This window comes from Bactrocera neohumeralis, unplaced genomic scaffold (assembly GCF_024586455.1).
Source record: "Bactrocera neohumeralis isolate Rockhampton unplaced genomic scaffold, APGP_CSIRO_Bneo_wtdbg2-racon-allhic-juicebox.fasta_v2 cluster10, whole genome shotgun sequence".
NCBI lineage: Eukaryota > Metazoa > Arthropoda > Insecta > Diptera > Tephritidae > Bactrocera > Bactrocera neohumeralis.
In genome coordinates this window covers 5563062-5572135 of record NW_026089623.1, presented here as the reverse complement: position 1 = coordinate 5572135, position 9074 = coordinate 5563062, and the positions used below count along the sequence as shown (strand labels likewise).

At 33.3% G+C, this 9074-nt stretch overlaps 1 protein-coding gene, 4 long non-coding RNA genes and 1 pseudogene across 6 annotated transcripts; 3 read left to right on the top strand and 3 right to left on the bottom strand.

Moving 5' to 3' along the window:
• The first annotated feature begins 831 nt into the window (after nt 1-831).
• On the top strand, nt 832-1908 carry LOC126764924 (uncharacterized; annotated as a pseudogene).
• Nucleotides 1541-2890, bottom strand: LOC126764950 (uncharacterized). Its single transcript, XR_007668147.1, has 3 exons — nt 2643-2890; nt 2052-2580; nt 1541-1635 (listed from the first exon to the last, which is right to left on the bottom strand). It is a non-coding gene; the product is annotated as an uncharacterized LOC126764950 (long non-coding RNA).
• Nucleotides 2891-3000: 110 nt separating this feature from the next.
• On the top strand, nt 3001-4046 carry LOC126764942 (uncharacterized). Of its 2 annotated transcripts, XR_007668137.1 has the most exons (4): nt 3001-3035; nt 3157-3393; nt 3447-3801; nt 3863-4046. It is a non-coding gene; the product is annotated as an uncharacterized LOC126764942 (long non-coding RNA). The 2 variants fall into 2 exon arrangements; XR_007668136.1 differs by lacking the exon at nt 3001-3035 and having other exon boundaries at nt 3075-3393.
• An 18-nt stretch (nt 4047-4064) lies between these two features.
• LOC126764964 (uncharacterized) lies at nt 4065-5186 on the bottom strand. Its single transcript, XR_007668170.1, has 3 exons — nt 4675-5186; nt 4239-4618; nt 4065-4181 (listed from the first exon to the last, which is right to left on the bottom strand). It is a non-coding gene; the product is annotated as an uncharacterized LOC126764964 (long non-coding RNA).
• A 55-nt stretch (nt 5187-5241) lies between these two features.
• On the top strand, nt 5242-6230 carry LOC126764963 (uncharacterized). The gene is made up of 2 exons (XR_007668169.1): nt 5242-5916; nt 6016-6230. It is a non-coding gene; the product is annotated as an uncharacterized LOC126764963 (long non-coding RNA).
• Nucleotides 6231-7504: 1274 nt separating this feature from the next.
• LOC126764910 (uncharacterized) lies at nt 7505-8619 on the bottom strand. Its single transcript, XM_050482592.1, has 5 exons — nt 8573-8619; nt 8433-8504; nt 8209-8349; nt 7906-8118; nt 7505-7842 (listed from the first exon to the last, which is right to left on the bottom strand). The coding sequence occupies exons 1-5, from the start codon at nt 8579-8581 to the stop codon at nt 7687-7689; spliced, it is 591 nt and encodes a 196-aa protein (XP_050338549.1). The 5' UTR covers nt 8582-8619; the 3' UTR covers nt 7505-7686.
• Between the last annotated feature and the right edge of the window lie 455 nt (nt 8620-9074).

Genomic DNA, 9074 nt, shown 5'->3' with positions numbered 1-9074 from the left:
TAGTTACGACACCTAAATCAATTGACAGTGTTATGACTCAAGATGAAGAAATGAGTTATCCAATTAAATTTTTAAATTCATTGGAACAGGCTAGTATGCTACCGCATTGTTTGCATCTGAAAGCTGTAGAAATTTGTTTGATACCGCATATTCCTATGATTCCAACTGATACGTCATTTCAATTCAAACGATTACATCTTATGCGTTTATCATTTGCGATGTGTGAATTTGGAGAAATCATGTTTTTCACATGGCCACCTTTATATTGCCAAGACAAATATAATTAAATGTACTACTATATTATATAAATGTTTCCGTTTTTTTGCTGTGAATGATTTTTTTATTGATATGAATGCTGGTATTGTCACTGGCGAAGCGAAAGCATTGGCGAGTCAAACATTTTGGCGAAAATTCGGCAAGTTCATATTGCGACTGGCGAGTGAACACATTCGCTGAGCTTTGTTTTTGTTACAATACTAAAATAATTTAGAAATGTCACACGAACGTTGACGTCTTTAAACTAAATATTGTTTGTTTTGAAATTTTACGATGTTATTTTAAAAAATTAAATAACAATGTTTAACAACGTATATTTAAATTTTGAAGATGATTTTGTTGAAAGAGCAACAATCAACAACCACGGAACTATCTTTAGTATTATAACTATATATTTTATAAAAGTACATATGTACATACATATCACATAAGTTTTATACTATGTTCGGACCGAAATTAAAAACATGTTTTCGTGGGAAAAACTGGTTTTCGCACGAAAACTTGTGTTTTCGTCCATGTAAAATCTGTCAAACGAAACCACAGTTTTCGCTGAAAACTTCTTGAAAACTTACATTCCACTCATTATAATCGGTGCCTGATCTAGTTTAATCGATTTTTTTTGGAAGACATATTTTGCCGGCCCTAAATTGTCACTTGATATTTGTTTACATTCCATACAAAAATACAGCTGTCACTTGATATTAATTTCAAAAATGGAAAAACAAAAATATAAGAAAAGAAGTTGTTGGAGTGATAGAGCTGAAGCCCTACTAATTGAATAGTGGCAGAGCAAAATAAGTGCTTTTCGCGGTCCTAGGAAAAACAACCACATAGTGGAGGAAATGGCAATGGACTAGCAGCAACAAGGTGTGCATTTTACGGCGAGTGAAATAAAATCGAAAATGCACAACTTTTCACAGAGATATAGGTATGTAATTAAATAAAATGTAAGAAAAATAGAGTTTTACATATATATCATGTTTTACAGGAAAGAAAAGACGGCAGTCGGGTTAACTGGCGGTTCTCCCTCGCAGTGAGCACTTTATGATAAAATGAGAGCCGTACTGTTGCCGTACGTCAGCTACAACGCCGAGAGCTTAGTAGAGGAAAGTTTTCAAAGTAAGAAACATTTGTTTTGTAATTCAATATATTATTTATATTTACATATATATATACATTTTTAAAAAGGTTCTACTAACTCCGAACTACTCCAAATTTCGGTGGAAACGGCTGCGTCTTCTACATTTGTTGCTGCATCTGCATTGTCATCACCGGTTTGCCTACCATCGCCCTCAGCTATGCCGATGTCGCCAAGCGATACTTCTTCGCTACCAGTACCGTCTCCCGAGCCGAGTGATGCTATTAACAAAAGAAGGAATCATTTTCAGAGCATAATATTAAAAAAATTTGAACAAATTGAAAAACAGCTCTAGAAAGCAAGTCAGCAATCCATTGAAACCAGCAAAGAAATTAAGGACTTGACAAAAACAAATGGTTGAAAACGATAATAAAAAAACCGAAAAGATGGAACAATATATAAAAGATTCTAAAGAAACAAATGAACGATTACATCAATTTCCAAATAAATAAAAAAATTAATGAATATAAGTATATTCTGTTTAATAATATATGTTTAACGTTGATATGTATTAGTTTTTATATGGAAAATAAAATTGAATTTTGTTTGGTGTGTACAATTTTATCTTTGATTTAATGTATGTATATGTAATTGTGTAAAATGTAGATATTGGGATACAATATGCACATGTACTTACCAAAATATGTACAAAGTGCTGTCCGATTTCTCCATTAATTGGGTCGTGGAGATGCATATGAAATATCACACGGATTCTGGCGTCTAGTCTCCAACTCTTCCAAAGCGCTTAACCATTTAGCGTTTCGTTGTTATCATTTAAAAAATTGTGAAGGACGCAAGATGCTTTTATTATGGAGTTGGCATTCCGTACAGAGTTGTCAATTCCTTTTCCGACGCGTCGAAAGCGGGCCTTGAGGTGTCTTAAAGTATTTTCGACAACTCTACGTGTTTTCGAAAGAGCGTAGTTGAATACCTTCTCACCATTATTTTGATTTACGCTAAATGGATACGGTTTCATTAGTTATTTGCTAAATCGAAAAGGCGAATCCCCAATAATGAATACTGGCACATTTACGCCTGAAATTTCTCTAGACATTTCGCTTAGTAAAGGACAACTATCCATTTCTTTTTTAAGTGATGACGTCTCATAAATTTGAGAGTCATTACATCGCCCGGGACTTCCTACGTTTATGTAAGTAAAACGGTATCTGAAAATACATTGTAAACATTACTTATGTACTTATATGTATATTGAGTTTTTAGACTTTACTTAGCATCAACTAATGCCATTAAAACGGTGGAATACCATCCTTTATAATTATAATAGTCCACAGCTTCGTCAGATGATGGATGAATCTCAATGTGGCATTCGTCCAGTGCTGCCAATTTGGATTTTTTCCCTTCAAAACTGGCTTTTTTCGAAGGCTAACTGCGGGAAAAATTTGAGAATTGCGGGAATTGGGGAAAAGCGGGAATTTTGGCTTTTTTAGAAATTCAGTTGGCTTTTTCTGACTTTTTTTTGTGTTGTTAACACTTAAGTACAAAAAATATGAAAAAGTGACGTCACTTACAAACAAACCAGAAAATGCGGTGGCGGATCGATTGTTTTTCTCGATATACGCGAATGTCATCTCTATTTAATGGTTCCATCTCAATTTAAAAAGTGCGCGTAAATTCTTAAAAGTTGTGAAATGCCGAAAGAATACAAGCAAAAAAGCAAAAAGGCAATTCTTTGCGACTTACAAAGGGTGAACAAACCCAAAGTAATAACGCCAACGCAACAGAATTGCTTAATGATTTGGAGTTTGCCATAAATTCGCTAAAAAAGGAGTTATACCACCAGTTGAATTAGATATTTTCGAACCTGACGATATTGAGAGGTATGCCGATACAACTTTGCAGAAGCGCTACGATTTTGAAAAAAATATAAAGTCCCTGAATATAAATGAAAGTAAAGAAAAACCAATTCGGGAGCGCTGCACATATTTCACAATTGAATTGATGAAACAATTAAAACAGAGGTAAGCAATTTTTTGTTATTTTTTATAAACATAATTTTAAAATTCTTAAACAGATTGATGTTTTTCGGTCACCAATGTATTGTGCGCGGTGAAGAAAGACTTCACAGATATTTTAGAGTTCCTACAATTCAAAAATATTTCTAAAATTGAACGCCAATACAACAATATAAATTTGATTAAATGGGACAACATCAGCGACACAAACAAATTTTGGTTTGAGGTGCTAAACTTTAAAGATTCTGGTGGAAAACGCAGATTTTTTGAGATGGCAACTGTGGTCATTCAAATATTGTGTTTACCCTGGTCAAACGCGGAGATAGAAAGGGTTTTTAGCCAGGTTAACCTAATTTAATCAAAATTAAGAAATTCAATAGTCCTCGCAACGACTAACAGCATTCTAAGCATAAGGTGAAGTGTTATTTCAAGCAAAAGATATACATACTCTTTTCATTTTTGTTTTAATATACAGAAACGGATTACGAAGGATGGGAAAATGCTGCGTCGACTATGAAGTGTCTGTAAAATATCGGCAGATGATAGCCACGAATATGTCATACGAAAATGAGACAGACCAAGACGATATACATAGATAAATTAATGGAAATCTTTTAAACAAAAATGAACTTAATAAATTGTTATTTTTTTTTTAGAAATTTTTTCTTATTTTTGATACATTTGTTTTTAGATTTTTTTTGGATTTTTTTATAATTTTTTTAAGCTTTTTTCTCCATTCTTCACGTCAAACACAGCTTTTTTTCCTGGTCAAAAGTTGGCAGCACTGCATCCGTCTGTAAACAATTATTAGAACATTAGCGCAAATTTAAGATTTTATAACAAATATTTACCAATTGCTCCTAAGCATTGTGGGAATCCAATTACCTCGAAACCAGTCACCAATTCGGTTATATTTTCTCTGTTTAGAGGCAACATTTTAAAACAGGATGGCTGCAGTAATCTCCAGATTTCGGTGCAAAATTCCAGTAAAATTTTGCAAACCGTAGATTTTCCTACACCGAACGTGTTGGCGATACTACGATACTCTGCAGATGACCCTAAAGCAAATAATGTTATAGCCACTTACTTTTCTCGAAAGGAATAGCTTTTCGGTAATTTGGAGGATGTCACATAATTTATCAAAGGAACTTCGGTTCATGCGAAAATTCTTTTAAAAAAAGGCAGATCCGTTTCGTTGGCAATCGTGTTCACAAAACTGATTCTTACGTTGCTGGAATTAATAATATATAATTGAAAACGTTTGCATCAGTAGGAACATATACACACTTTTGTCCAACATGAATTAATCGGCATCCCAAGGTCCTTTATTAAATCTAATACGATTAGATGTTGTTTCTTTAACTCGGCTATATTTTTTGCCAAGGCATGGTGCTGAGTAGTAAGACATTCCAATAGTTCTCTTGAAGAATTGTCGATGAGCAGGATATTTATTTGGCTTCTCAAAGCCAATGCTTTCGCAATTATCATCTTTTTCTCAGAATTCAAAAAACACGATCTTTGGTAATAATTATAAGCAAATATTAAGGATTTCAAAACTTACCATTCTCGTTGCTCAAATGTAAACAAGTGAAGTGTCAGTGAAAACTAAGCGAAAACACAAATTGTCTGTCCGAACGACTTACGTTCCACAACATACAAATGTGTGTTCAAAATGTTCTCAATGTCGGTCTGAACATAGTATTACAATCAGATTAAAGGAGAACTTTCGGTTAAGTAAGAATGTATTTATATATGTATGTGCTAGACAGCATAATACTATGTTCGAGCCGACAACGAAAACATGTTTTCGTGGGAAAAACTGGTTTTCGTCCATGTAAAATCTGTTAAACGAAAACACAGTTTTCGCTGAAAACTACTTGAAAACTTACATTCCACTCATCATCGGTGCCTGCTCTAGTTTAATCGATGTTTTTGGAAGACATATTTTGCCGGCCCTAAATTGTCACTTGATATTTGTTTACATTTCATATACAAAAACAGCTGTCGCTTGATATTCTCATATTAGGGGGATTCTCTTGCTCTTGCAAAACCTTGCACGGTGCAGAAATTGCAGAATTTTCCTCTTTGTGCAACGGCATAACAACAAACACACGCAGTAAATTATTAGCAATGGCTATAAATATATCAGACCAAAACCCACGTTTATTTCCGTGCCGTCATATATCACTAGATTCTGCAATGGGTGCTCTCTTGGCCTTGCATATTTCGGTTTAGGATTTTTGCATTTTGTGTCATCATGCAATCTTGCAAGAGCAATAGAATGCCGCTATTGATAGTTGCCAGTGAAAACTCATCGAAAACACACATTGTCGGTCCGAACGACTTAGATTCCACAACATACAAATGTGTTTTCAAAACGTTTTCAATGTCGGTCCGAACATAGTATAAAGGAAAAATTTCCGATTCAACTATCGTCGCCAACATCGCCAATGTTAAAATTGTGTTGCGTCCTTAGATTTTTTGCTCATAGGAGCTATCAGCAGACAGTGGGAAATGATTTTCAATTAGGTATTACGCAGCCCAACGAAACAGATTTTGATGGAAATGCTCCCATTATTGGAATCCATAGGAGCTATCAGCAGACAGTGGGAAATGATTTTCAATTAGGTATTACGCAGCCCAACGAAACAGATTTTGATGGAAATGCTCCCATTATTGGAATCCACTCTTTCCAGTGTCTGGATCAAAACCGACATAAATGAAGAGCAAAAACAACTAACAAGAAGGAAAATGTTCACCAGATCAAGAATTCCGCTAACATATATATACAAATCGAAAAATATTTTACTAAACAAATAAATAAAATAAATTACTTATTATTATTTTGTCTTAACAAATAATTTTAATCAGGCGTGCGATCAGGATATGGTAATCTGGGTGCGTTGATGCAAGATATGGAGCATCTAGCTGCGACTCATTTGTGTGGAATGAGCATATTTGGAGCAAACATACTAAAGCGGAGTTTGGTTTACTTATGTAGGTAACTGCAATTTATCTGTACATACATATGTAAATAAAGCAGGAACAGCGGAACCTAATTTTAATAAAAAACATGCAAAGGAGAGCAACGTAGTTGAAAGGACAATTGGAGTGCTAAAATGCCGTTTCGTAGTTTACTAGGTGAACGTAAACTACAATATCCTCCTAGTAAAGCAACTGTGAATGTTAATGTATATTGTGCTTTGAATATATGTGACCTGGTCTACGGAAAATGGGTTTAGGTGTCAAAAAATCAATTTTCACTTTTTAGTTGATTCGGATGGAAGATGAGATGCTTTTTCACGTGATAGAATCCAAAAAGTCATAACTAGTTTTCGCACGTTAGCTCCCTTTTCGTAGACCAGGTCACATATTACATTTTGCACTATATTTGAAAGCAGTATAATGTAAATGATCCCGAACAAGAAACTTTCGTTCATGTAGTGGTGCCACTGCAACCAGTTAAAGGAAGCTTCGGTGGAACAGCAACTAATCGTCGCCGACGACAAATTGCGAATGCATTGTCATAGTGAAGTTGAGATTAATTTTGAATAGTTGGAAATAAGTTTTTTATTTTGATTTTTTATTAATGTTTTTTTAATTCCAGTTACCTTAATTTGAATTCAAGCTTTCAAATTTTTTAATATTTTTTTCATTCTTTCTTTCTTCTTTCAATTTATACAGTGCCAATTTTTCTTTTTTTAATTCATACATTTTTTACTATACCTTGTGAATAATTAAATACCCAATTTATTTGGGAATACTACCCTACAAGAACGATGATAATCAAATGATCAATCATATGACATTCACTAGTGACACAATTTTCTGTCACTGGCTCAGTGCAAGTTTCTATCACATTTTTAAGGGCAATATGAAAAAGTTGACAAAAACTTTTGTATACATGTGATATTGCATTTCTTTCTTACATACTAGGTTTAACAACGGTATTTAGAATAAAAATTTGTGTCATTAATGATATAAATCTCTGTCATGAATGCCTGTTATGCTTGATGCCAACATCCTGCAGTTGTGACAATCATATGTGATGTAAGCATATGTAAAAATTATGCATTTATTAATTTAATGTAATTTATTTTATTTAGAAAAAAATAAATTTATTTTAATTCATATAATATTAATTAATTTATTGTACAAAAAGTAAAAAAAAATTAATGTAAAATTAAAGCTTCATTTTTTGGGTTTAGTTGATCGTACTTTAAATTTAATTATTGTTTCCTTTTTTTTGTAAATAAGTGCGCTGCTTTAACCTATGATGGCTGAGCAGTATTGCTCGCTTTATATTTTGCTCGAAACTCCTACACCCTTGCATAGGGATTTCTTGCTCCACCTGCCATCCCAATTGTAACCTTCCAAGAGCTCATCCGAGAAAACCTTAGGCATTACGTCAGCCACATTATCACTGGCGCCTTTAAGTTTGTGAAGGAATGTAGTCTTAAAAGAAGTAAAAGTATTGTAACTAGTAGTAAACTTATTATATTTTATTTTTTAGGTTACCATTGTTTGGGCATAGTCCTGGCTTTGCAGTCTATCCTCCACTTCCGCAACTATTGCTTGCGACTCCATCGGAAAAGTGCTAGCGACGTCGTCCAGCTCTTTATCAGTCACTTCGCCGGTCATGCGGCACACTGACTGCTCAACTCGTTTTAAGAGAACTTTGCATTCTCTGATTGACTTATTTTGCGCCAAAACCTCAGCCTTTTCGACAATCTAAGAAATAAATTTAGACGAAAAGATATAAATAAAGTCTTAGATTTACTTTTATTACTGAGTGTACATACAATTTTTTAAAACACTTACTTTCGACTCCATCTCATTCAGTTTTTCAAATATTGCAGTTTGGTTGTGAACCAGTGACGATTGGCCTTCACTAAGCGTTTTTTGGTTCTGCAAAGTTATACATATATTTTCCTCCAATTTTTCCAGCCTTTCCTGAATATTCTTTTGGCCCGCAATGATCGTTTTTTAAATTTAAAAAGTTAATATATAGTATATTTTATTAGAAGCTTTATGTTAAAAATGACCTGAGTTTTGTTGCGTTCTTGATATTCCCACTGAATATTGGCGCCGCTCAATCCTCTCAACGATTGGAATCTCTACTAAAAAATTAAGAATTTTTAATATATTTATACTTATTTCGATGAGTATTTTCCTTTTAACTTACCACCTTCATCTTGCGTCTCGAATATGTTACTCATTTGTATATATAATAATTATATTATTATTATGTTATATTTTATTAATTATATTAGGTTAACATCATAAAAATATACAGTATTGTTAAAATGTCGTTCAACATATTGCATTTGGAGTTTGTTGCTTAACATATGAACAATACTGTATATTTTTTATGATGTTTTATATTTGTTATTATGTTTTTTATTATATTGCATTTATATACAGTTTTGGTTATATTAGTAAAACCAAAATTGTATATTAAATTTGAAAGTTGTGGAATTGAAAGTGGAATGTGCAAATCAGTGGTTAATGGGAAAATGTGTTAAAAAGATGGTGTAAAAGTGGTATTAGCAAATATTTCTCTTCGATAGGAATACAAAAGTATTTGAAATCAATGTCTTCGATAGGAACTGTTACCATTTCTTCATCTAACTCACTTGCGACTACAATCCCTAGGCCACTTGACGATTCTGCAGGTTCATTAAAGT

Excerpts from the sequence above, each read along its gene's own strand:
- LOC126764910 (XM_050482592.1), bottom strand. Across the intron at positions 8,350-8,432 it reads AAGAACGCAACAAAACTCAG|AATATTCAGGAAAGGCTGGA; the intron begins GTCATTTTTAAC and ends GCGGGCCAAAAG. Across the intron at positions 8,119-8,208 it reads TGAATGAGATGGAGTCGAAA|ATTGTCGAAAAGGCTGAGGT; the intron begins GTAAGTGTTTTA and ends TTTATTTCTTAG.